The 27,688-nt window shown below is 40.3% G+C and overlaps 1 protein-coding gene across 1 annotated transcript in view; it reads left to right on the top strand.

The window, feature by feature from the left end:
* kif20ba (kinesin family member 20Ba) overlaps positions 1-26,526 on the top strand; it is a 91,030-nt gene extending 64,504 nt beyond the window's left edge. Inside the window, exons 35-38 of the mRNA XM_030071056.1 lie at positions 18,518-18,592; positions 19,555-19,672; positions 23,473-23,627; positions 24,508-26,526. Of these exons, the coding sequence (XP_029926916.1) occupies positions 18,518-18,592; positions 19,555-19,672; positions 23,473-23,627; positions 24,508-24,588 (429 nt within the window). The 3' untranslated portion in view covers positions 24,589-26,526. The remainder of the gene's footprint in view (positions 1-18,517; positions 18,593-19,554; positions 19,673-23,472; positions 23,628-24,507) is intronic.
* Positions 26,527-27,688: the final 1,162 nt, after the last annotated feature.

Below are 27,688 nucleotides of genomic sequence, written 5' to 3'. Positions count from 1 at the left end.
GTAGAAATTAATTAGATTAATGAGAGAACAAATGAGTTTAAAATATCGTAGCATCAGGCTGCAATATAAAAAAAGTGAAAGTGAAGGTGGGCCTGAATGCACTGTAAGTACATAGGTGCGAAGAGTTGTTTTCTTCTGCTGTGGTGTTGTAGAGTCTAATGGCTGATGGCACAAAAGAGCCACCTAGGTGCTCTGAGGCATGTGGCTGGATGAGTCTGTGGCTGAACGTGCTCCTGAGCTGCCTTAGTCATGCTAATTAGCTACCATAGAGAGGATGAGAGGGATTGTCTGTGGCTTTTAACTTCCATCTCTTCCTTCTCTCTGTCCCTGCCTCCACATTGTCCAGTTCCATGCCTCAGCTTATTGGCGCCACAAGCCCTGATGCCTCCTCCCCAGCACACTACAGCAAAAAAGATAACACTGGCCACTACAGAACGGTAGAACATCCATAGCAGCTTAGTGCACACATTAAAGGATCTGGGCTTGCAAGTCTGCTCGTCACCATGTCTGACAAGCACCCTTACAGCCTGATGTACTATGGCCTGGTGGTGAGGTAGTCTATAATCCAGGCCACGAGGTCCTGGTGAACCTGCATTTGCGGTCCATGCCCTCTCTATAGCCTCATAATACTTTATTTACAGCAATGTTATGTCGTATATTTCACTTTTATCAAAAAATTGTAGCTCATGCGATATGGATATTGCACTTGGCCATATTGCGATTTCAAAAAATAGTTTGATTCATTGTTCAGCCCTGCTATAATCCCTCCATTTGGCGTTTTTAGAGAGATGTATACCTTATGATGAAAGTTGCAACTCAACATCTCAGGCTGTGTTCCATAACAAATGACCAAGCAGCGTAATTCTTTCTTTACTCAGTCACCTTTTACTCATGCTAGTACCAAGATGTTTCCCCTATAGAAAACAGTGGTGGGACTATTTATTAAGGTGCATGCTCTGCAGTGAAAACTCAAAGTAATTCCATTAATGATTGCCATTCTGCTGACTGGCCTGGGCTTTGGACAGAGAATTAGAAAAGGAATAGAGGGGAGAAGGGTGAAATTAAAACACAGAAAGGGGTGCGTGTGTGTGTGTATGTGTGTGGTGTTGAAACTCACAAACTAACATGACTTGACATAAGATTTTATTCTGAGGATTTGGGACACTTCAGTAAGCATTTATGGACAGAAAAGAATCTCATGAAGGCAGAAACTTTCATTTTGCTTTTCTGTTGGTAGTAAATGGGGAGACTGGCTTATAGTTTGAGTGACAGCAACACAGAGGGATTCTATTAGGATATGAATACATTTTTGACTCTTATAATGCCTTGCGCAACAGCATAATGAGTTCCTTTGCATGTACAGCCCTCAGACATTGTATTTGATCACAGTAAGGCTTGTAATTAATTTAAATTAAATGAAATCTGCAAATATGTGAATAGATGTCCTTGTGTAAATTTAATTAGGTATCATGGAAAAATATTTTGGCCTCATGGCCTATTTTATTTAATTTCAATTTATTATTCACCATTTTAGTTTGTTATTTTGCTTTACCTACACCTCTGTTCCTTGCTGCTGTAATGACCCAGTTTCTACAATGCAATTGCAATACAGTTCATCGCAGCTTATTTATTTATTTATTTATTTATTTATTACACACATATTAAAAATAAGTATGAACACAACAAAACAAATGTATATGTAACACATTAGATTAAAAAAGAAAAGAAAAAAAATGATTGAGTCATGCCAGGGAAACCCCAAAAAACCCTCAAGGGGCTTGACTAGTAGGGCTCCCTTAATTCAGTCTTGGAATATGAGGAAACAAGCATTTTAAATGATACTGTGAGGTTTTAGCAAGTGACAGTGGCTCAAAGGTCACATAAGTAACACATTTATCAACATAACACATACATAACCATCTCAACCATTAAGGCAGGCAAGACAAAAGAAAACAGATTGCAGTAACATTTTACCCAGCAGCAGCAAAGTGTGAATGCTGTTTTCAGGAAAGAACTGTGTAGTGAGAAAATGAAGGAGGAAGAAGAGTTTGAGAGTGGGAGAGAAATGGGTCAAAATAGAGAAAAGAGAAAAAATTGAGAAAAGAGTGGAGAGGGAGATGAAAGTGGCTCAGTGAGAATAAATTGAGGGATACTGGTCGAGGGCGAGAAGAAATGACAGCAGGGGAGGAAGAAAGTAAAATGAAAGGAGGCATGGACGGAGGACAATAAGAGAAGGGAGACAGGGTAGGGAATATCGTAGGGGGGTAGAGGGAGAAAAGAGAAGCAAAAAGAGGATGGAAGTGGATAGGCGGGATATAAAGGAAACAAGCAAGCAGTGTAGAAGCAGAGATGGGGGTGATGGAGGAGAGAGAAATGCGAGATGGCAAGACAAAAGAAGAGGAGGTTTTGTGGGTAGGGTAGATGGATAGGAGAGAATGAAAAGTGAAGGAGGTGGAGAGACGAGCAGAAAGAGCTGACAGGGCAGTGACAGCCACGGCTGAGAGAGTTTAGATCTGAATAGTGTCTAAGTACACAGCGTGTACTTAGTGTACACAGCCATTAACTCTACATCTCTTTTCTATTCTCTTTCTTACACACACAGACACACAGTGCACATTTTAAAATGACAAGGCCTGTACTTACTGTACTGCAGGAAGTCTAACAAACTTTGTGTCAGCAAACACTACTGCCATGATTATGAACAACTAGATAGGGCTAGACAGTTAATAGAGTTGAATTTTCAATTACAATTTAGGCCTCTGACGATTGAAACAAAATGAAAACAAAATAATCAATACAAAACCATTATTGTGTCGCATTCTGTTTTGCAATGATGTTGTTTTGTCATGTGTTGTAAATCCAGCACACCCACTTCGAAGCTGTGCACTTCTCTCCTCTCCCTAAAAGCCCAAACTCACTTTGAGGCAGACTGTGGCATGTTTAGGTCAGTGCAAACCAAGATGACATAACAGGCCTTTGGTCAACACTTAGGTTTCATGGCGTTTGATGAGAAACCACCACAAATACGATGCATGATTTGCATTGTTGGGGAGTAACGACACCACCAGCATAGCTAAAATTTTCAGTAGCTTTATGGTAGCTTTTCTACTTTTAAAACAATGTAGCTTTCCCTGTAGTAAGCTACATTTTCCACCAGGTAGTGTTGGAGCTAGAGGATAACTGAATCTGACAAGGAGGATGCAACTCTCGACTTGCCACCTCATACTATTTTTTTGTGCTGAAATTTGTCTGAAGGCAGGACTTTGTTTTCTTCTGTAGGCCTTGTGGTCAATGCTTTCCAGCCATGGTTAAGATATCCCACAGAGTACTACACAAAGTTACAGTTTTCTTAATGTACAAAGACTGAAGATGACTTCTTTGAGGCTGCTGTTTATTGCAGTGAACAAATACACTTTCACACTTCTTGCTGTTACCCATTAACTGCTCTGCTTTTACATTGCTCTGCTGCCAACACATAGCTCATCTGCCCCAGAGTTAAGGTCATGTCTAGATGCATGTGTAATCTTGCACATCCACACTTGATTCAGCACAGTAGTGCTTTACTCTGCACTAACCTTAACTGTAACCTAACGCCAAACCTAACCTACCCTTAACCTTAACCCTAACCACACGTGTGAGAGTTTGAATCTAAATTGGCAAGAATAGGGTTACCATCTAAGCAGGACCCAGAGTTACTTACACACCTCCTAAGATGATACCTGTGTAATAATATACTCGGCTGGGCCTAACAATCTAACGCAATCATGCAGCCCTCATTAAATAAAAACTCATGATCCATTGTGTTAAAAGAAGATCTGAGGTCTAGAAGGATTAAGGCAGACATTACCTGAGTTGCTGTTTACTTTTGGGTTGTTTAAAACCTTGAGTAGTGTCATTTCAGTGCTGTGGCAAGCTTGGAAGCTGGACTGGTAGGTTCGTTTATTGTGAGGTTATCAGTTAATTGGATGGAGACTGCTTGTTCACTTACAGTGCCTAAGAAAGGGAGATTAGAAAATGATAATTCTTCATATTTAGGCAAGAAAATGAGCAATATCTGAAGACTGAGGTGTTCCATGTGAAGGTCCATTTAGTAACATAATAAGCCAAAGAAAGTAGTCTGAAGTACCTCTATTTCCTATATATGTGACAAAGGAAAGCTAGATCCCTTCTGGTCAGTGTCTTCTCAGAAGCACCCTGAGTTGCAACTTGAGAAGAATCAGCTCCATTAATGTAAACAAACAGTTGGTTTTTGGGTTTATTAACTATCTAACTAGTCAATAAGATAATACAGCAAAGCAACCAGTTTTAAGGGAAATTCTGCCCTTGGATTACAATGGTATATGTCATTCATTTGTAATGTTCGATGTGTGGTGTTTAATCCAGGAGCTGTTCTGTAATTAACTCTTGAAATCAAGTTTTTTATTGTCATTCACTTTCCTTGAAGCCTGCGTTGTCTACTTACACTTCTACTTACACTTCTACTTCTATATTTCTCAGACTTTGCAACAGCACCCAGAGAATATGTCTGAGATTGGTGCAATTGATGGCTCAAGAAAGATTGTAGTTCCACTGGAGATCTTGCATCATCTATCTTAAGCTAGTTATATATGGAAATAAGAAAACACAACATCACAAGTAGCTATTTCTGAAAACTGTCATATTTTTCAGGGTGGAGTTTTCCTACAATGGCAACATGCGGATACCAGCTACCACTAAAACTAGCTTCTGCTGGATACTCATACTAGTATGCAAGTCAGATGTCTTTACAAAGACTTCTTCTCATCATTAATGTGTGCCAGATACTGGCTTCATGCTCCAAATGCAAACTGTTGCCACTGAGATGGACTTATCTCCAGCTAACATTCTAAAAAATTATCACCATAATCCACTCAGAAGTTTTACCATCACTTTAAACATGTGACTTTCTGAAACTAACATGCACATATTATTGATAACTATTGAGTGCACAAGAATGATAGTTTTGCTCAGATTACTGTGTATTATTCCTTTATCAACATCCATATAGATCTGGTAACTTTTGAACTTCAAGAGATTGCTTGATTTTGCTATCATTTGTTTTCTTCATTGAAGTCTCTATTAGGGTTGTCAAAAATACTGATGCTCCGAAAAGTATCGATACTAAAAGGCCGTATCCGGATACAATATTAATTTGCCAAAGTATCGATACTACAGTGCATGAGCGCATCACGCGCACTCAACAGGCAGCGCGGCTGGCTAAACAGCACCCGGTAGGCAGAGCTCCAGCAACTCGGCCAGTGTTGCCAACTTGCCGACTTTCTCGCTAAATCTGGCGACTTTCCAACTCCCCATGGTGACTTTTTATGTCAAAGCGAATTAGCGACAAATCTAGCGACTTTTCCTGGTGTTGTTGGAGACTTTTCTGGTATTTTGGAGACTGACATGAAAGCAAGTATCGTTCCTCTGCAGTTCCTGTTCTCAGCAAGCAGTGGGTGCTGCCGCGACCCCCTCCCCCACCCCAAAGTCCTCACAGGCGGTCACAGCCTCAAGCCGCGTGCGGCAGTCGCTGGCAGTTGCTGGCAGTCTCTGGCAGCTGCAGTCAGGAGAGGAGCAGAGAGGAGACCCTCACCACTCTGCGTCCAGGCAGCAAATGAATCGCGCATGCGCAAAGCTGCGGTTGACACAATTCCAGAAAATGTCAATCATATAAAACAATACTATGTTAATAAAAATAATTTAGTTTGTAGTAAATTTGAAGTTCTAAAACATACACTACTCACAAAAAGTTAGGGATATTTGGCTTTCGGGTGAAATTTATGGAAAATGTAAAAAGTTCACGCTACAGTGATATTATATCATGAAAGTAGGGCATTTAAGTAGAAGCATGCACTGGTGATTTCCTCATCTCAAACAATTTCTTGAAACAAAAGCCAACAACAGTGGTGGGTATACCACAACAAAAAATGTCAATGTCTCAATAACTGGTCATGTGCCCTTGAGCATCAATTACAGCTTGACAACGACGTCTCATGCTGTTCACAAGTCGACTTATTGTCTGCTGAGGCATGGCATCCCACTCTTCTTGAAGGGCGGCCCTCAGGACATTGAGGTTCTGGGGTACAGAGCTCCGAGCCTCTACACGGCGACTCAGCTGATCCCATAGGTTTTCTATGGGATTCAGGTCTGGAGAAAGTGCAGGCCACTCCATTTGAGGTACCCCAGTCTCCAGCAGCTGTTCCCTAATGATGCGACCTCAATGAGCTGGAGCACTGTCGTCCATGAAGATGAAATCAGGCCTGTGTTGTTCATGCAGGGGCACAATGACTGGATTAATGATGTTATTCAGGTAGTATGGGCTTGTCACTGTACCATTCACAAAGTGTAGGGCAGTTCTGTACTGACTAGACACACCTGCCCACACAGTAACACCACCACCACCAAAGGCTCGTCTGGCGACAACAGTGGCTGATGCATAGCGCTCTCCTTGATGTCTCCAACATCGTTGGCGGCCATCATTTCTGCTCAACATGAATCAGCTTTCATCAGAGAACAGCACTGAGGGCCACTGGTCCCTCGTCCAGCGTAAATGCTCCCTGGCCCATGCAAGACGATGACACCTGTGCCTGGTGGTGTGGTCAGGTACCCTTGCAGGTCGTCTAGCACGCAGACCATGCTGATGTAAACGGTTTCGAATGGTCTGACGTGACACTTGGGTGCCTCTCACCTCCCTTAAACGTGCCTGGAGTTGAGTGGCATTCATCATCCGGTTCCGCAGGGCACTGTTCACAATGAAGCGGTCATCAGTGTGGGATGTGGCCAAAGGACGTCCACTTCTATGCCTTTCTGTGACTCTTCCAGTCTCTCTGTATCTCTGTTGCAACCTGCTGATGACACTCTGTGACACTCTAAGCTCAGTGGCCACTTCCGTCTGAGAACATCCTGTTTGAAGCCTCGCAATGGCGAGGTGCTGCTGATCAATTGTTAGGTGTCGTCTTGGTCTCATGATGTCAAAATGTGAACAGCATGATGAGGAGGACTGTTTAAATACCAATTCTAATTGAACCAGGAAATTTATTGGTCGATTCATGGATCAAACACCTGTTGTGAATTTTGCCGTTAAACTCCTTGTTAGAGAACAGCAACTTGTGCAAAAAGTACTGAAACATTGAACAGTTGGACATGTGCATTCAAAAGTTTACAGGAGGTCACATTAAGTTCACCTGTAAAAGTTATAATGCATTTTAGGTTCATCTTGAAATTTCACCTGAAAGCCGAATATCCCTAACTTTTTGTGAGTAGTGTATGTCATTGTTATTTTTTTGAGTTAAAATGTTGTAAAATTATTGTTATTTGGGCTATTTTTGCAATTTGCACAGAGTGAAAACAAGATGTGATTTTATTTTTTTATTTTTTGATTGAAAAGGCTATTTTTCAGTTTTAATTTTAATAAAAATATTTTATGCCTTTAAAAATTCATTTTTTATCTCCGGTATCGAGTATCGAATATTTTCCTGGGTATCGATATCGAGCTTGAAATTTTAGTATCGTGACAACCCTAGTCTCTATAGAAGAAGCTAGCCAAAATGCCAGCCACAACATAGCAAGCTTCTTCTTTTACTCCAATCCATCTATCGCACATATTTCCCATATCTTTCAGACACCTGATAAAATACTATGGTTTGACAGCTAACAAGCTTATATTATCTCAGAGCAAAACTAATCATGTGTATTGGTAATGAAATGAGTAAAAATAATGCACAGAAATTAACAACTGCTTATTAATGATGGGCAGTTGTTTCTATTTTCATATCATTCAATCACGACTACTTGAGATCGCCAGAGGGTGTTCACAGCATTCCAGTGAATTGCCAGACTTAATGTTCAAGAAAAATGTAACATCTCATATTTGGAAGTCTTATGGCTTTTACACAGATGCCAAAGGTGAGCCTAAGGGTAATACACAGCCTCTCTGCTAGCTGTGTAAAAGATGTATAGCAGCAAAGGACACACAAATTGTCTAAAACTATCAATGCTAGCAGCACACATGCTGTTGGCCAAAATGCATCACAGCATCATGATCAATTTAATGTTATTATCTTATCTTTAATATCAAAATCCAAATCATATCTGTAACGTTAACTACGACTGTGGAGGGCAGACTAAGGTTTTGGTGAGTAGGCACATGAAAATGGAGATATGGGATGTCAAATCCATGGAAAAGAGATGGCAAACTGGTTTGTAATCAAGGATTTAAAATTCACTTGTCACTTGTGCTGATGAACAGGGCTCAGCAGGCAGTGATGCTGCACCACTAGAAACTTCTATAAATACACACTAGAGTGTAGATTCTAGAGATTACTTTTTTTAACATCTTAATTCTGCTTGTATTCAGTTGTTCTTGACTAAATATCAGCGTATGAAAATCCGATTGATGATCATCCCTTCAGTCGCTGATATTCAATTGAATTGCCAATTGGCACAGGACTACTACATACTAATTTATGTTGGGATGCACTCAGATGTTGGTAATTACTGTTGTTCAAGAGCTGAGCACCTCACTATGAATGCCAGAGGGTGTGTTACATCATCCTGAAAAGCCTCTGTACAGTGTAGCATCTCTCCTTGCTCTCTTTGTGTTTGCCAGCAGGATCTTGACCTATCCTTGATCCAACATAGAGCCAGTGGGAGCCCAGACAAAGAGGAGGTTCACTACTGATTAATAGGACACTATGTCGCAGATCCTCAGAGAGGTCAGAAAGGCAAGAGTACAAGAGAGACAGGGATGTAAGAAGAGTGCAGGAGAGATAGCATAAGGGGAGAGAAATACAGAGAGAAACAATGAATTGCAGATTTGCATTATTTTTAACACAGTTAACTGAAAACAACATCCCATCCATCTCTGGGTTTTGTTCCTTGGTTGTTCATTAATTAGTATGAGAGTGAGTGTGTGTTCTTGATGTGTGAGTTTTGTTTGACTGAGGAAACAAATTCAGGTGTATACCACGCTGAAAGGTGAAAGTCTTGTCATAAACATAAAGCAAAACAGTGATGCCTATTACAGGAAGCTTAACAGGCAAAGCTTAAGTGGGAACAGTCAAGTTCTGCATGGAGATCTGCTCTCACTTGCAAACAGATGCTCAACCTCTTGAATTAGGTAGAGGAAGTGGATAGAATTAAATTAAATTACCTTTTGCTTAATTTTTAAGCAGGATAGGGTAATGGGGTGGTGAATTGAGGACATAATCCTGCATCTAAAAATGGTCATCATTTCTTTTCCCTTAGTATTTTCAGTCAGTACTTAATTTTTACAGCAACAATCCAACATAATGCAAGTCCAAAATTAGATTGAAAAAAATAGGAGGCTGGGAAGAGGCAGAGGTGGTCTTTAAATTATTATTGAGTTACAAAGAACAATTTCCGAATTTCTTTCTCTTTTTATTTTTTGCATACATTTAACAGTCAAACAATTTGATGTTTGATGTTGTTTGCGCAAGGAGGAAAATGCCATACTGAAATTGCCCACAAGGGAGAGCCCTCACGTCAGACCATGAACACTTCCGGGCCCCACTGCATGCAATTTTATTACGAGGCTTGTAGCAGAGGGCACTTGCAGCACACCCCTATCAATCAATCAGGCTTTCAGAGTTTGTGTAGCTGAACAACTCTGGTATTTAGGTCAGATCCAACAAACACTGCCAAATTAAAACAAGTAAAAATGTAACTGCAGGCCTTTCTAAAACAATCTGTAGCTAGAATGCGGTTGACATGACTGTTTACAGTTACTGTGGTAATTAAAACAATTATTATCTTTTTTTTTTTTTTTTTTTTTTTTCTGTGGCGCTAAAGTCTTTTGGGGACAAAAATGACCCAGTGTTCATTACAGGTTTACAGTGTCCCTAAATATATAAAGCAAATTATAATACACATGCCAGAACATTACATTTAGGTAACATCCCACTCAAACAGATAGGGATTTGGTCTCATTGGTAATGCTTCTAGTGCCCAAGAGAGTTTCAAGGATAGCACAGAGTGCGCCATCTCCGTCACATTACCAGTGCCATATGACAGTTAAGGCTAGATTAGTTAAAATGAGCTGGGTGATGTTAAAGTGGCATAGTGTTGTCCTCACCTTGTTTGTTATGGATTTGGAACACAGTGAATGGCATCATTGGTGTGATGCTGAAGTTGATGAAATCTTTTAAAATCATATATTTGTGCTTTTTCTCTTGTTTGAAAAAAGACACAGCACTTTGTATCCTTTTTTCTAACAAAGTTGTTTCTTTTCTAAAGACCAGCATTTTCAGGAGGAGTAATCGACGAACAGCACACAAGGTACTTTTTTTTTTATAAAGCTGATCATGTTTTCATCCTCCTATACTCATATGCACATATAAACATCCATCATCACAATCATCATTAAATTCATTATCATTCATTATCAGTCTGGTTTCCACTCCAGGACCAAATGATGTATTGCTTATCCATGGGTAATCACTATTTATTTGACCATGTTGTGAAAATGTTCTCTATGGATTGAGATGGTTGCAAGATTGCATCCCAGACTGGCTAAATAAATCTCAATGGGCAAAGTGAATGGGAAACACTCCCCTCCCTATGCAGCCTTTTAGAAAAGTATTTTTGGCCAACACAGCAACATTGTGGTTATACAGGACAGCTCCCAGGTATGTGACTAACTGTGGAAATATGAAGCAGGGCACCACTGAAAACTGCTTGTATGCTCACCCAACCCTCCATGGATCAATAAAGATACTAAAACAGATGGTGTTACCTCCCAAGAGCTATTCAAGAAACAGAACCCCTAACACTGGCAGAGTTAGTGCCTTGTTTCACCCATTGTAATTACCCCATAAACAGCTTCTCTCTTTGTATCTTGTTGTAAAGAGAGATCTTTTAATTTTGAAACCTGACTATAGGTTGCGCTTTTTAAACTTGACTATAGATATAAATATTGCTGTGGTCTTTTTTGTTACTGCTGCTGTAGACCCCCACTTCCTGAAATTGGTAGGGACTTAGTGTCTTGCTCAGGGACACTTAAGCTGGCCAAATATTTGGGGTCACTACATGGTTCTATGACCTGTAGCCCACCCTACTCCCTGTGCATGTGCTGAGTCGGTTCTGGTTCTGGTAGACCCAACATAGGCTTGTTTTAAAAGCACACTTGCACAGCCAGAATGTGAATGGAGGCAATGAATTTAGGTCAGAAGTAAGTCCAAACACAACATTCATATTTATGGTATTATGTAGCACCTTCAGACTTGAAGGTGCTATACAGAATCCTTGACAGACTAATTATCTTACTGTTTAATATTATTTTTCATTCAATTTTAACCATTGTTTTTCATATTCAGACAGATTTGTTTTTCATGTGCTGAAAACCAAATTTATGTTAAAGTTCTGCCCACATGAATACCATTTCTTATTCCAAATACAAAATTAAACCAAGAATAAAAACATTATCATTATGAATTTTCGGCAGTTCGGTTCAGTGGATGGTTAGCTGGCTAGCTGACAGAGATGACACTTGAATTTGGCTGTTAGAATTTAGATAACTTAAATACATAACTTAAATAAATTACTAATAATTGTTGTACTCTCATGTAACATAATGTTACATACAAACGTAATGTTTTAAAACATAACACAACATGCGCATATGTGTCTTGTTGAATACTGAATAAATTAATAACCATATTATTGTAAACATCATGTACATAAATGCACAAATATTAGTCGCTCTCCTGGGCCTGTGGTGTTTAGCCGGGTTGGGCGATGATTTCTATTTCCATATCGTTCAATTGAGATCACTGATAGATGATAATTACTCTTATGGAATGCAGAGCAAAGTTTTGGTGAGCAGGCATATGAAAATGGAGATGTGGGGTGTTAGATCCATGGAGAAGAGATGGCAAACTGGTTTTTAATTAAGGATTTTAACTTCACTTGTCCACCACCAGAAACATCTCTAAATGCACAGCAGAGCATATTCTAGAGATTATTTTTTATAACATCTTAGTTCTGATATTTTTTATCATTGCCTTAATATTGATGCAGGAAAAGACAGTCGTGGACCATCTCTTTAATCACTGAAATGCGTTTGAAGTGGCATAACCCTAGCTTTTAGTACTTATTTTTCTCAAAATTTAACCATTTCCCAGAACTGCAGTTGAAATCCTGTTTCTGCACAGCAGTAACAGTTCTGTTCAGCTCTGTTTTGTCCCATAATTCAATTTAAAATGAAGCGTAGCTGCTGCCAATTGTTTGTTTGTAGAAATGGCTACTAATAATGCTAATGGCTCAAACTTAACTTTTGATGTTAAACTGCTACCTTTAATTGAGTCCTGTGTTTCAGTCATGTGACCTGTCAGCAGTGAATTACATGGTAAAGTAGCACCTTATCTGATGGGTTTGACCTATGTGTATCTAGTTTCCCAGCACTGATACAGCAGCAGATTTCATCAGTTTGCAAGACCCCTGTGTCGTTTCAGTTGTCTCAGATAACAGTATTGTTTGCAGGCTGATAAGCACTTAAACAGGAGTCAATTGTGGCTCAGGTTGCTTGTTTTAAGATCAAGTCTATATATAACAGGTAGCTGTAAAATGAAATTATGCCTTATTTACTCTTTTTTTTTCCCAGGTGATTTGCGCTACTACCTGCATTACGTTACAAATAATCAAATTACTACTTAATTACCTGCAATAAATAACATTCTCCTGCTCAGCTGAAACTCTGAATAGTGTATATTTGCACAGACTAAAACAATGGCAGAAAACGTGTGCAGTTTTGAAAACTAAACAGGGCAAGACAAAATGAAAGCCTGTGATGTTCAAATCAGCCATTCTCAAAAATAACATTTGTTAAACTGTCTATTTATATCTCTCTCACTATCTTCTCATTTCTCATTTACTTTCTTCACACACTCTTTAACTGTTCTCATCTCATTCCCCACACATTCCAGTGTGTTATCACTGTCATTCATCACATTCATCATTCATTCACTGTCATTTTCTTGGTATCTTTTTTTTTTTTTTTGCATATGCACACAAACATGTATCCACTCTTACTTTCTCAGCTCATTTTCTCTCTCTACTGATCTCTACCTCTCCACTTTTTCCTCTCCTTGATTTCCTTCATAGATTTTTCTTATAGACAGCCAGTGACTCAACAATGACTCCATATGTTTTAACCCCTGCCATGTTTTAACATGGAGCATGTCATGGTACTCACCACGCCCACTCCTCTACTTGGCCAGTGAACCGTGTTCTCGGTTATGCTTATCCCCAGTGGATTTTTCTGAGTCAGAATTTTTTTTACTTTAAAGTGTACAAAAAATGACCAGGGAACAGCCAGCTACATCACCAGACCAGGAATTTGTCTTACTTAAGTTGGCGGAAGGAGATAGTGACAAATCATATTTTGACACATAAAGAAATCTGTCTGTGCCAGAGAACCTGGTGCTCTTTATTTCAATGCCCATATTAACAGATCAGGGCAGCTATACAGCCCGCATGAGCAGCACATCTCAGTTGCGGCTTAAGACTTACATGTCGACCAGAATCAGTAGGAGTGCTACAGCAGCACTGCTGTCTGTGTGGACACCACGTGTGAAGCAGCCGTTACATACAGGTAAAGATCACCAGTCTGGCCCAGGCTTAGTCTCTGTTGGGCATATGTAGTTGCTGTCTTTGAGGTAATCAAATCTAAAGACGGGGCACAGATGAGTGCAGTTTCTTGCACTTACAAGAATGAATTTTCCTGTGATATTTTAACACCAAATCAAACACTGACACCATACTGTTTTATTTTTAGCAGCAGTAAGCCATAGAGCCCACTCTCTACAGTCACAGACTCTGATATGTGGTTATTTGACCATAGACGCTTCCAAATGTCCTGTTTCTCCTCCTCCATCTGCCAACTGACAATTTTCATTGGTCGTTGAATGTTCCTGTCGCGATTTGAGCCTTTTATGTGCACACACTAAATAATAATTGAAAGATTGGGCCTAATAAAATCAGACATGGCTGATTAAATTGTGACCTAGCTGAACGGGATCGGATTGAAAGGATTTGAAATTAAATTTGAGTCTTTCACTCACATACACACACATCACAGTCACAACTCTGAAGCCTGACTACCTTCAACTGCCCTGGACTACCCAGGACTCAGCCTCATGCCAAATTGTTGCCAGATTTTCCTGGAAAATCATGTAGTCTGGCCCTTTTATAAAACATTTTGAATGCAATTAGCATCCCTGTTTGTCCTTAATGTGTTTGGACCCATTATTGACAATCGCTCCACCCCTACACATACACCACCACTGACCAGTCTATCCATGTCTGTCCACATCCAAGTTGTCTTGCGGTTCATAACTGAAAACCACTGATATGTAATGTTTTATCAAAAATAATTGTTGTGGTATAACAGGAATAATCAACTCTGAGTTTTTTTTTTTTTTTTTTTTCCATAATATCCATAATGTTTTGATGTCTCACTATGGGAAGCAAGCCTTGCTATGATCCTTAGAAGCACTTATCTCATTTTGTCAATCCTGATCACCTGATGAACGTGTCTGTCTGAACCAGGTGGATTAGTGCCACCTACAGTAAATGATGAAGCATATCTCATGTCTAGGTTAGCTAACTAACTATCCACAGACAGATCTTACCTAGCTTCTGTTGCCAGGTGCTAGCAAACTTCGGACTCTTGCTTCTCTGGTCACACCAGATTTGACTTTGTTACCTCGCATTCCCACGGTGTGGATATTTTCTCAACTGCCCACCACAGCTACTCGAGTCTCTTCGAGAGTTCCAGTTAATTTCTCATCTTCGGTTAGCATACCTGCCAGACATCTCCACTCCTGCCCTCATGCCAGCTTACGAGGAATGAAAACCCAGAAAAATCCTCACACCAGAGGTACCGGTGATGAACCCTGTCTCTGTCACTATGGAAACACATCTCGAGCAAAGACACTCACCAGGTCTGTTTGAGCTGCTTGGGGCTGAAACATGCCCAGACTATCAATGTTCCCAGCTCTGTCCATACTGCACAGTCTTCGCCCTAAAGAGTCTTCGCTTGGCTTACTGAGCGGACTTGAACCTTGTTCCCCACCAGCGACCATGCTGTAAGGCTGCAGAGGAGAGAAGTGGTCTGGTAGAGAAGATACCACCAGCCAGCACCAGCTGGTGTTCCCAGGCTGACATAGCTGCCATCTCCTCTTACAAGGAAGACATCCTACTTCTGGACTATGGGGACAATGAAGATTACTCATCTGACATTCTTGTGTCAGAGGATGAATAGGAGAGCGAAATCTTCATCACTCCTGGAGCTATAAAGCCTGGAGGCCCCATGTACCACGAAGAGTGAGGAATATGAGAGGATGCTGGATCCCGCTTCACTGGAGGAAATACTGGTCATCACTGATTTATGCCTCTGGGTGCAATGCTGTGTGATCCAGACCACGGGAAAAGTACTGGGCACCATGGTCCTACATGAACAAGCTCGGTGGTTAAACATAGCTAACCTGTTGGATAGTGAGGAGGATGATATCCTTAACATGCTTACTGTTCTGGAGGATATCTGCGATTCTGCGCTGGCCTCCATGCAGCAATGATACAAGGCCAAGAAAAAGGAGGACTAGGCACTGCAACTCTGCCTCCTTCACAAGGCCCCAGTTCCTCCTCCACCTGTGCTTTGCAAAAGTTTTATACAGGCTGCTTCCCAAGTGCTGCAGTTCAAAATTCCCATACGGCCAAAACCCCAGCCCACCCTGTCCCAGTCTCCCAGGCAGGAGACTGGACCTGGTTGGCCCAGAAAATCCCCAGCCACAACCACAGCTCCAGGCTAAGAAGAGGAAGAGAGCGTTTGACCGCCTCTCACGCCGCTGGTGATGCAGCTGGCTGTTCCCTGTTCAACAGCTACACCTGTTTGGCTTCTTAGTGTACAGGATACACGAAGGCCAGTCAGTGAGAGGCCATTGGAACATCGGTCTCCAGTGGTCCACATAAATGTCCTGGAGCTCTCGGCTGTATTTCTCTCCCTGAAACATTTCCTTCCGTTGCTGGCATGTGGTCATTAAAACCATTACGCAAAGTGTGTAATGTTTTTCTCCCTGCGCAGTCTTGGTGCCCCTCTGGGCACAGACACATTAGCGCATGCCTGGCTGCACGAACTGCTTTATGCATTCCCTCACCTGGCCCTCTCTCCAGAGTAAGAGAACATGGTTAAGCAGTGATTCTGATAGCTCTTCTCCTGGCCTGCCATACATTGGTAAGTGGAGATTCATCAGAAGCTGCATCCTCAGCCCTGGCAACTCCTGCTGCCTAGGGACCTGCTATTGCAGGGGGGAGGGATGCTTTTCGACCCACACCCAAAGCATCTGGCACTGTGGGCTTAGCCCACATGGGGCAATTTACAATATTCAGAAGAGCCTGTTCCGCTAGGTCTCTGTATGACTGTAAGTGGAGAATGTTTGAGGAATGTCACGTCAATGTCAAGGAGGGACACAGTCCTTATCAGTGTTCATTGGTGAGTGATATTGTCATTCTTACAGGACCTGATTGACAGAAACTTTTTTCCATGATCAAAGTGTATTTGGGAGCTGTCTCTGCCTGCCCTGTGGGATTTGGGGGGAAAAGCGGCAAGCCATGTGTGCCGTTGTATGAAGGGAATACACAGGCTTCTGCCGCTCTCCAGACCTCTGCTGCTGGTGTGGAGGGGAGGCCTTCCTTTTGAACCACTGGAGGAAGTGAGCTTGAAAAATCTGTCTTTGGAGAACGTTGTTACTTGCTTTGGCTTTGGCAAAATGGGTTAGCAATATCCATGCACTCTTGGCTCACCCTTCATGTGCTCAGTTTTCCCTTGGTGATGTACGGATGACACTGAAGCCTAGCCTGACCTTTGTGCCTAGAGTGGTTGGTTTGTGTTCTCCTATTGATCTTGTGGTTTTTGCAGCCTCCCCAGGAGAGCAGCAGTCACACATGTTATGTCCTTTTCATGCTGTGCACATTTACAGTACAGGCCAAAAGTTTGGACACACCTTCTCATTCAATGTGTTTTCTTTATTTTCATGACTATTTACATTGTAGATTCTCACTGAAGGAATCAAAACTATGAATGAACACATGTGGAGTTATGTACTTAACAAAAAAAGGTGAAATAACTGAAAACATGTTTTATATTCTAGTTTCTTCAAAATAGCCACCCGTTGCTCTGATTACTGCTTTGCACACTCTTGGCATTCTCTCCATGAGTCTACAAGACTTGACTCGTGGCTTTGCCACATCCTGGGGCTTGTTCAGGGAGTGTCTGTTGAGGACATTTGTGCTGTGGTGAGTTGATCCTTGTTTCTCACATTTGTCTGCTTTCACATTTTAGACGTCTCGGCGTTGTGCATGACACACACAGTTTTGGGGTCCCCACTGCAGCAAGGAGTCTGTCCCCTGTAGGTTGGTGGACACTAAATAACCTCTTCTGGCAGGACGAGAGCTACCACATCACATTGTGAGACATCTAAAGGAATATTATGAAAAAGAACTTAAGCTTCTGTGGGTCGCAGTGAGGCTTGCTTCCCATAGTGAGACATCTCACTCATTAATCAAAGAACTGGGGTAATGGATTAAAGCTTTGCATTACAGAATTTTTACATACTCTATAAGGTTCTATTCATCTGCCAATGGGGTAAAAATACAGAAGGAAAACTGATATTATTTTTGCATTACAGATAAAGCATTTTATTTATTTATAATTTATTTATTTATTTTATTTGTTTTGACATTTCTGCCTTATCCGATAGTGACAGTATAGAGAAACAGGAAAGGCAGGGTACAGAGGTGAGATGACATGCAGCAGTGGGCTTGACTCAGAATCACCCTCAGGCCTTGGCAGTAAGGACTGATATGTGGTGCACACACTATCACGTGAGCCAGCAAGGTGCCCCAGATAAAGTGACTCAAAAATGCCCTTCACTGCCCTGCTGAAGCCCTCCAAATTGTTAATTCCCAGGACCTTAGAAAAAGTTATTGCTTTTCCCACTGATAGCCATATTTTACATTGTTGGTTATGTGTAGTGTGCACGTAGCACTGAATGTTACTTTGACAAAAATGGCTGTTATCTATTGGAAATGGAAATTGAAGCTTAATGGTGTTTTTTGGAGACATAGAAATCATAATTTAACTGGGGGTAGTTAAGCTTGTCAACTCTTCCAACTGTTTTGACAGTAAATAATCAATCAATTGGAGCTTCTAATTTGTTTTGTTTTTATTTCCCCATGTGTACCTTGTTAATATCTCCATGTCCTCATCTTGTCTAAACTCTCCTGCCATTGTAAAGCTCTCTGTGGTTGTTTTTAGCTACATGCCTCCCTCCAACCTCTCTGCTTGTTGGCATCTTACTAATCCTCTGGTACATATGACTCAGTACACACTCAGCGTCTTAACACTAGGTTTCTGTGTGTGCTTTTGTGCTTCCCTGCTGTGTGTCTGTGTGTGTCTGTGTGTGTGTGTGTGTGTCTGTGTTATTAGGATGAGATGGAGGCAGAGAACAGAAGGAACACCAAGAGCAGGCTGACACCAAAGATGACCCCACACCAGGAGGAGGTGATACATACACAAACACACAAGCATAGGGGCATATAGACATATATGTGGAAGCACATTAAAAAATACAGTGGCAACAAGACATACATATATGTGTATACAAATTAATACATGACCATTCATGTACACATTCATCATCATAAATGGCAAGGTATAGATAAAACACCTGTCTGCACTTCACTGCTTCTTCAAAGTGATATTGATTTTAATTTATCAAAGGCAGTGAACATTTCAAGCCATCAGATTCTTCCACTATTGTGTGAGTATTCTGACTGAGGATAGTAATTGAGCATGGTAAAGTGATATTAGGAGCACATAGCGTATGAGTGTACTGTACCATACACAAATGATTAACTATTTTGTGAGGAAATGTGTTTTCATTCAGCATTAATTAGGAGTAGAATTTTTCTTGCACTAATACTGATTTTAAAGTGCTTTGGCGTCATAATCTAAATGAAGTCCAATATTAGCCAAAACCCTGTTGTCATATACATTTACACACAGGATTATCAGTTTTTGTTTGTTTGTTTGTTTGTTTGTTTGTTTGTTTGTTTGTTTTGTTTTGTTTTTGTTTTTGGGGTGCGGCAACATAAGTTGCAGTGATAGCCATTGTAGAAGTGCACATTTTACATTCCTCCTGCATCTATCCTGTATTAGTGCCGCAGACAATTTTCTTTTCAATGTTATAATAAAACCAAATCAACATGTTATTACAGCAAATTGTAACAAAATTATTTTAGACAGCTGGTTACAGACAATTCTTTCGATCTTTTGATAGGCTAGAAAGAGCAAAACCTTTTTTTTTAGGTCTTAAGTTTATACATTAAATAACTTGAATCATCTGTTATGTTTGTAAATTAATGCCAGAATAATCCTTTAACCTTCGCTGTCACATTTCTTGCATTTGATATGTTTTGTGTACACTCACACACTAATTACTGTTGCCTTTTTTCTTTGTCCAGGGCTCCTCACCTGCAGGTGGCCATGACTCCCATGGCAGCACTCGCAGCAAGAAGGAAGGAACGCTGCAGAAGATAGGAGACTTCCTGCAGAGCTCCCCTACACTCCTTGGCACCAAGGGTTAGTGTGAAGGCAGTTAACCCCAACTAGAACACTCAATTGTGGCAGCATAGAAAGGATTTTGAGGGCATGTTCACTCCAAGCATGTTAATAGTGGTTTATTTGAAGTATGGAGTAGGGATGCTAACCGGTGGCCGTTTGAACTTTAACTGAATAATCTTGTCGGTTAAAAACCCTTTAAGCCCGAACTAGAGTGCCTGTAGAGTCTCCTTACGCCGCCATTGCTGTGAAAAAACGGAACCGTTGGAGTGAACGGAGTTGTCGCCACTCTCTCTCTACAGGCACTCTAGTCCGAACTTGTCGCCGACACAAATGCGCATGTCAGATTGTAAATACCGTAACTACCATAAGGTTTTATCGATCGAAATTCCAACTATTCCTGAAGGCGGAGAAGTTGCTCTTGCGCTTACATACAGTTTAATACGGTAAACATGGCGACGGAACGCTATGTCGGGTTTCGATGACGTCATTACGCACAGAGCTCAGCTCGGTAGAGACAGACCGCAGAAACCATAGATATCGATAATAATTTTATTATAGTATATTATAATTATATTATAGATATTATAGATATCTACGGGAGAAACGAGCCAATCTTATGTGCGCGGACGTAGTGGTATGCGTCCGGGGCAAGACAATGGCGCTGGTGCTAGCGCTGCTAGCTTCTATTTGTTGCGGTTATTCTTTTATGGTTTACAGACAGTTAAATAATATTCTCGGTTAACCGAAATAAACCGATTAATGAGGCCCGGTGGTCGACCAAGAAAATTTTCCATTTTCGCCATCCCTAGTATGGAGTGTGTTCACTACTTTGATTTGGTTCATTTGGCTTAGTGCAAGTAATGCCATGCAAACTCTAGTGGCAGGAAGTAACCATACTCAGACACCTGACATGGAAGGTATCCATGCCCTTTCATGCAAGCTGCAATGCATTTTGTGCATTTTGTGAGAAGGAAGAACATAATATGAACCAGCAACAGGAAGTCACCTCATAACACAAGATTTTATTGGAGCAAAGAGCGATTCTCATGTTCAGCTGTTGCTTAACTGGCATGAATAGCAGGGAAGGTGAATATGGCAAAGAGCACAGACAAGTACATCGTGCTCAGCTGAAGTTAATGGAATTCAGTTTTGTTCTGACTCCTCTCCACTGCCAAAATCTCTGACCTCGCAGGATGACAGGTTAGCAAACTGTGTCATAAATGATCTGTCTGTGAGTCCATTTAACTTTTCTTTACAAAACAGTCGTTCACTTGTAACGAGGCAGCAGCTACTGTTGCTGATAGGTAAAGCCAATGTGGAAGTGCCTTAAAGTGCATTGTTTGGAGAGAAAAAAAGGGTTGAGCTTTTCAGTAGCTGCCAGAATAAATGACACTCAGGCACAGTCTTAGAGCAATGTTTCATGTATAATGCATAATATTTGTATCATGTACTTTCCATGTACTGCTCTTAATCCCTGACAAAGACAGTTTTAATCACAAGCTGTCGTGGTAACTTGTATTCCAAAATAGTCCTTCACTATGGTTTTATTATGGTTTTAGAACAGCAAAAGGCTATCAAAAGTTTCAAAAGCCCACACTTGTCATGCTGTATAATCCAAGTTTCCAGAATCCAGTAACATGCACAGTATTTCTCACACACACATACTTTCTCTCAAATCTTTGTACAATGATCACTTGATGCAAAATCCTCTTGTGCACAGTCATGAAGCATGTTTGCACAAGGAGGTGCATATCAGAGGATGAACAGTTTGGACGGACACGCATTGCTCATATTGTTTTGGTGGAAAATTACATTGGAAATGTAAGACATTCCCAAGGGTGCAGACGTGCACATATCCAGTAATACACACACTGACACATACAAATACACCAAAAACTGATGTGCTCACACACAATGTCCTGCACACATAAAATATAACCTCCCACTGCATTCTCATGTTCAAACAGAAAACATAGAATAGAATAGAATGGAATAGAATAAAAAAGAATAGAATTGAATAGAAGATACTTTATTCATGCCACAGGGAAATTCAGTTAAATCTCGAAAGACTTGAGTGAAAGAAGCAATCACAAGGCCCAAATGTTTAGAGTTTTTAATTTGACATTCAGAATGTTGGGTGTCGAACACTGCACTAAATGCACAAAGACACACAACAGAATTCCTGCAGGAGCCATTTGGGCAAGGATAATGCAGGTTTGACAAAGTAACCGGGCAAGGGCACTGAGTTTAGGACACTAATGATGGCTTGGAGGAGAAAGTTAAGACAGCGAACATATTGGAATCAACTGGAGTCATCTCAGTGTTTTATCCTTAGGGACCGGCACATTCACTCAGTCAATTAATTGTCACCCCAGGGTATCAATGCAGGGGTACGGTCATCTGCCTCCATCCAACCTCCCCTCCCACCCCTATTCCTTTCTCTCTAATATCCCTCGACCCCTAATTTCTTTATTGCTTTCACCCATCAATCACCAATCTTTCTCTTCCTTTCTCTGTCCCTCTATCATTCTCTTTCTACATCTCTCTTCTTCCCATCTTAATTTTTCCTTTTCTGTCCTGCCTGATCACTGTTACATTCTCACTCATCCTTTTTTCTAGCCTTGGCTTTCCTCCATCTCTCCTCCCTTTCTCTGTCCTCTGACTTCCTCCTCCACCCTCTCTCTCTCACGCCATTCCTTTCTTTTCATCGCTCATCCTGTCCTTTAAGCTGTTTCTGTCCCTCTTCAGTCTTTTCCCCCAGTCTCCCACTTCACCTCCTTTGTTCTCAGTTCAATTCATTGTCAATGAATACTATGACAGTGTTGACATTACCATCTTTAACGAGATCTTTTGCTGGTAAAATATCACTATCCAAAAGTGTAAAAAATATAGATCTTGAAGACCCTGAAGAAAACCAGACCTGGTCACTATGAATGGGCCAAGGTTTTAAAGGAACAGTCAAACAAGCACTGACAATAATAGCCACATTTACTCTGCTGCAAACATTGCTAATGCTGCATTCACTATACCATGTATTTTCCTACCTGTAAAATTCAGACCTGTGACAAAAATGCATTTGCGGTTTCAAGTTGGAAAAAAACAGTTCCCTTCTCATTGTGAGCATCAGTTGTTCCTGTGCTGAAATGTCAGCGTTATCATACAGTCAAATATGTGCAGCATTTCACATTTTGCCTTCACAGTGATGTTTCTGTGACAGAATCTAAAATTTAGGACATTCCATTTTGACTTGGGGACAGTTAAAAAGGGTGTCACAACAGTCCGAACACTTCGAAAGACTTGTGTAAAAGAAGCAATCACAAGGCTCAAATGTTTTCAGTTTTTAAATTGATAGAAAGCTATTTCTCTTCCAAGTATTCCACTACACTTGTAGTTCCTGAGAGGATGATTCCAAAATGATTGGAATCATCCTCTCATGTAAGATAAATCACATTATTAAAATTTGTAAAATAAATACTTTGTCACACACATACCCCACTGGCAGTTGCCTGTGCCAAAGCACACACGTCTTAAACATATTATTAGTGGTTTTCATATTGACTGATATTTAAGTAAAAACATATTTTTCTGCCGGGTCTAAGCTCTGAGTTGTTCTGAGTTGAAGCTCTTTCTCTGTTTATGCCCCGTCAAACGTTCTTTTTCCACCTGTTCGGAGTTATTTTCTACCGTTCAAATTAATTGCTCAACAGTATCAAATCCTAGTAATCAGTGAGCAAATTTATCCAAGTACACACATTCTGCATTTCCAACTTTTTGATTTCATTATTGATTATGTTCATTCTGTTAAAAATTGTTTGTAGCCAAGAAGATGATGAGTTTGGTGAGTGGTCGATGCGATGGACACGCAGAAGCCTCCTCCTCTTCATCCTCATCCCTCAGCCTGACAGCTAAGAAAAGCAAGAGGAAACTCTACAGGCCGCAGATCTCCTCCCCCATGGACATACCATCACACCCGGTCTGTCTAACACACACACAGGGCTTTGTGTGTGTGTGTGCGTGCGTGCGTGCGTGCGTGCGTGCGTGCGTGCGCATGCCTGTGCGGAGGGGGTACACACACCTAAAATGCCTGAGCGATATATAGACACACACACTCAATTACTGTGTGTGTATTTGCACACACAGTTGTCATACAATACACACTCACAGTTAGGGGTGGGACTTGAACGCATGTACACAGTTAGCCAATCATAACCGTTTAGAAAAAACACTAACCGCGTAAACGTTTTTTCATCACGTGACTTCAAGTTCACTCACGAGCGTGATGGCATCCACCAAAAATAGAAGCACTGTTTTGGCTGTTTGTTTGAAAGAAACGGAAACACTGTCAAGTGTGCACTGTGTCACGCTGAATTATCCTTTAAGGGTAGCAGCACAGGCTCAAGGGTAAACCACCTGTGTTGGAAACACCTGAATAGCCTGGGGACAGAGCCCGGCGTCAGTGCAGGTGCGAGTGGAGGACGACAACAGCAAGCTAGCATGAAGGATTTCATATCCAGAAAATGTGACAAGCCGCGAAGTGAAGCAATTAACAACGTAATTGTGGAAATGGTCACCCTCAACATGCAGCCTGTGTCAATTGTTGAGGATGGCAGATTTTACATGTACATGTGTACACGCAATTATACAGCATGTGTTACACGTTTAGAATTTTTTGTACACATTCCCACCCCTACTCACAGTTATACTTGCAGACGTCATGTTCATCTTACTTTCTCTCTCACTCACACACTCACGAAACCATTTCTTGCACCAATATTCCAAACAATCTGACATACACAGATTTAGACACCCATACTTTTTAGTCTTCATCCTAAATGCTTCCCCTCTCTTTTCAGATCATCAGCAGAGAGCCAGAGGAGAAAGAGAGTGATCATCTGATCATCAAGAGGCGCCTTCGCACCAGGAACGCTAAATGAAACTCTTATCAGAACTAATTTCTAATGTTCTTCTGAACAAACAGCCTTATTTAGCATAATACAAAATCTCTCCACTGTAACCCTGAACTGTGAAAGGAAACAGTACAGCCACTTAGAAGCAGAGCAGAAGGTGAACATTTTTGTTCACAGGCTTCAGTGGCTCACAACTCCTGAAATATATATGTTTCTTCAATACTCTAAAATTCTTAATATATCACCAATCAGCTAGGTTTAGACTAGATAAAGAGTCTAATATATAGCTTGTTTTTTTTTTTTTTTTGATGCAATTAGTTGCAGGTTTTTTTTTTTATACTTTCATGTGCATTATTTTAACCACATTTTTTTTTTTTCACAATTTAGGGACTCTACTGGATTTTGCCTTGCACTGTTTCTATTTATGTGAATAAGCAACAACAGTCAGAATGTCACATCAAATCTCAATCCCTACATTTGTTTTCTTTTTGCAAAAGGCTGAGGCAACAAAGAAATCTGTTTGTAATCACATATCCAATCAGATGATTTTGTGAAAGTGATGGCTACAAAGCTTCAAGTCAAACATTTTGGAAGTCTGCAGTTATGGCAAGAATTCCCAAGTGTGTATATACTGTATATCACCTCTTCCTATATACAACATCCATATGACACTACAGATGAAGCCATAGAAATTGCACTACACACTTGCTGATCTCTATCCCTGATAAAAGTATTTAACATTAACTGTAACAATAATTAACATTTCTCAGTAACATTTCTCAGCCATCAGAAGTCACAAGGAATGAGTTTTCTATACAAACTTGGTTCTGTTTTATACATAAAGAATTGTCAGCAGTACTAACAGGTCAATGAAGGGTAAAAGCATCAAGTGGGACTTCTACAAAGGTTACCACTGAATACTTAGAGAAGTTATTGAAGTCCCCAACTTGCATCTATTCTGCAGTAGGGTTTTAGGATGAAGGAATTCCTCTTTATCTCTGTTTTCTATGTAAGGTTTGTTGCAACATTGCCAGGGTTTAGAAAACTAAAGCCTTTTTCTTTCCTTTAGCTCAACTGAAAAGTTTAATATCTAAAATAACATGCACTTTCCTTAAAACACTAATTCTTTGCTAGAATTTATATATTGTTATCTTACTTAATGGTGCACATAGGACCAAGGCCTCTAGAACAAATGTGTAATGTACAAATAGTTTGATTTACTGGCACATAGCATAGCTTAAAGGACTCATTATATGTTTAATTCACTTTCATTTCATGCTGTTTGTTCTGTCATGTTTACTGTTGATATGCTGGGTTAAGACTGCAGTATGATTAAATTTTTGTTTATGCTATTTTGCTATAGTATAGCATTTCTACTCTTAAATTGACCGTCCTCTGTTGGACTCCATGAGCGTTTTCCTCACAATGTCTGCCTCTCTGGAGGCCCTTGTCAATACACAAAAAACAACAAAAAAAACCCTCAAGCAACATTACGTAACGTGCCATCCAGGGTCTTATTCTTGAATTAATTTTGCCATTTGCAATTATTGGCATTCAGCTGGGAAAAACGAGCCTGAACACTGGTGATGACAGCGGCTCCCCTGGGCTGCTGTTGGAGGTGGACTGTTGGAGAGTTCTCATGGTGTGTGGGCTAAAAGAATGAAAATGGTTTGCTAATGTGTTTAACTCAGAGTAAAGTTTCTTCTAGGGAAACCACTACAAGTCAAGGCTAAGAGTTGGTATTATTGATAAATTACCAGAGTGAATGTTGAACAAACTTTGTCATCCAGTTATATATTGTACCTCAAGAGTGGGGGAAAAAAACAACCACTTTTGGTGTTGGGGGCCCCTGAAATGCATTACACAAAGATTAGAAAACATTTTAAAAACTAAAAAATACATGGACGTCAATGAGCTTTTTTTTTTTTTCTTTTTTTTTCTTTTTTGTGTTTTTGCATATAACCCTATACACACACACACACATATACATATACATGTATGTATATACATGTATGTGTATATATGTATATATATATATATATATATGTGTGTGTGTGTGTGTGTGTGTGTGTGTGTGTGTGTGTGTGTGTGTGTGTGTGTGTGTGTGTGTGTGTGTGTGTATCTATATGTGTGTGTGTGTGTGTGTGTGTGTGTGTATATGTATGTAAGTATACACACACACACACACATATAGATATATATATATAGAGAGAGAGAGAGACACAGATATGTAGATATATATGTATGTACACACACACATACAAACAATTTATTTCAGAAGAGAGACTAGGAACAGTATATTATTGTGGATGTTAACAGCTCAGTGACAGATAGTGTTTTGACAGACAGTGTTTCTACCTGGTGTTAACATGTGTCTTGGGTCATCCAATCACAAGTTTGCTCTAAGTACATTTCTTCATACTTGGCATTAGAATGCTCCACATGCAACTTGACTGACCACTTGCAACTGAATCTCACTTTCCTGCTCTACATGCAAAAAAAACACATCATTTCCACTTGCTAAGACCAAATGTTCAGGGTTTTTGAGTCAAGAGAGGGAGTTTTATTGTCATATGCTCAGTCAAACAGACTGTTACACCATCAATGAAATTCTTACTTTGCTAGTCCTCCTTCCACACAAAAAATCACATGGTATATCACAAATGGAGACATCTTTGCTCACTCCAGCCTCGTTTTAATGCACCATCAATTACTTAGGATGTATTTCCTATCTGTAAGTCTGTAGCAAATTATGTTTCATTTGGAGTGCTCTTAAAGAAATACAATAAATCATCCTCTATTCCAACTGTGCCTTGTTATTTCCAATCTACTGTTGTGTAAATAACATGATGATGATGATGATGATGATGTAGGTCAATCTGAAAGACCCCAGACCTGATATGCTGCATTTAAGAAATAGTCTATTACAGGGAGTAATCAGTTAAAGGCAATATTTAGATGATGCACATATTTGAACAAATGCGATTGGTCTGAAAAAGTGCTTTACATATATTGATTCAATAATTAGTCTACTGCTGGTCACTTCACTGCACTGATCCATGTTTTTTTTTTTTTTTTTTTTTACATTTCAAATGCAACATGTGTAACCCTGTTTTATTTGGGGGGT

The sequence above is a fragment of the Myripristis murdjan genome, chromosome 15, assembly GCF_902150065.1.
Source record: "Myripristis murdjan chromosome 15, fMyrMur1.1, whole genome shotgun sequence".
Taxonomy (NCBI): Eukaryota; Metazoa; Chordata; class Actinopteri; order Holocentriformes; family Holocentridae; genus Myripristis; species Myripristis murdjan.
Note: the sequence above shows the minus strand (reverse complement) of the source record. Positions and strands in the feature narration are given on the sequence as shown.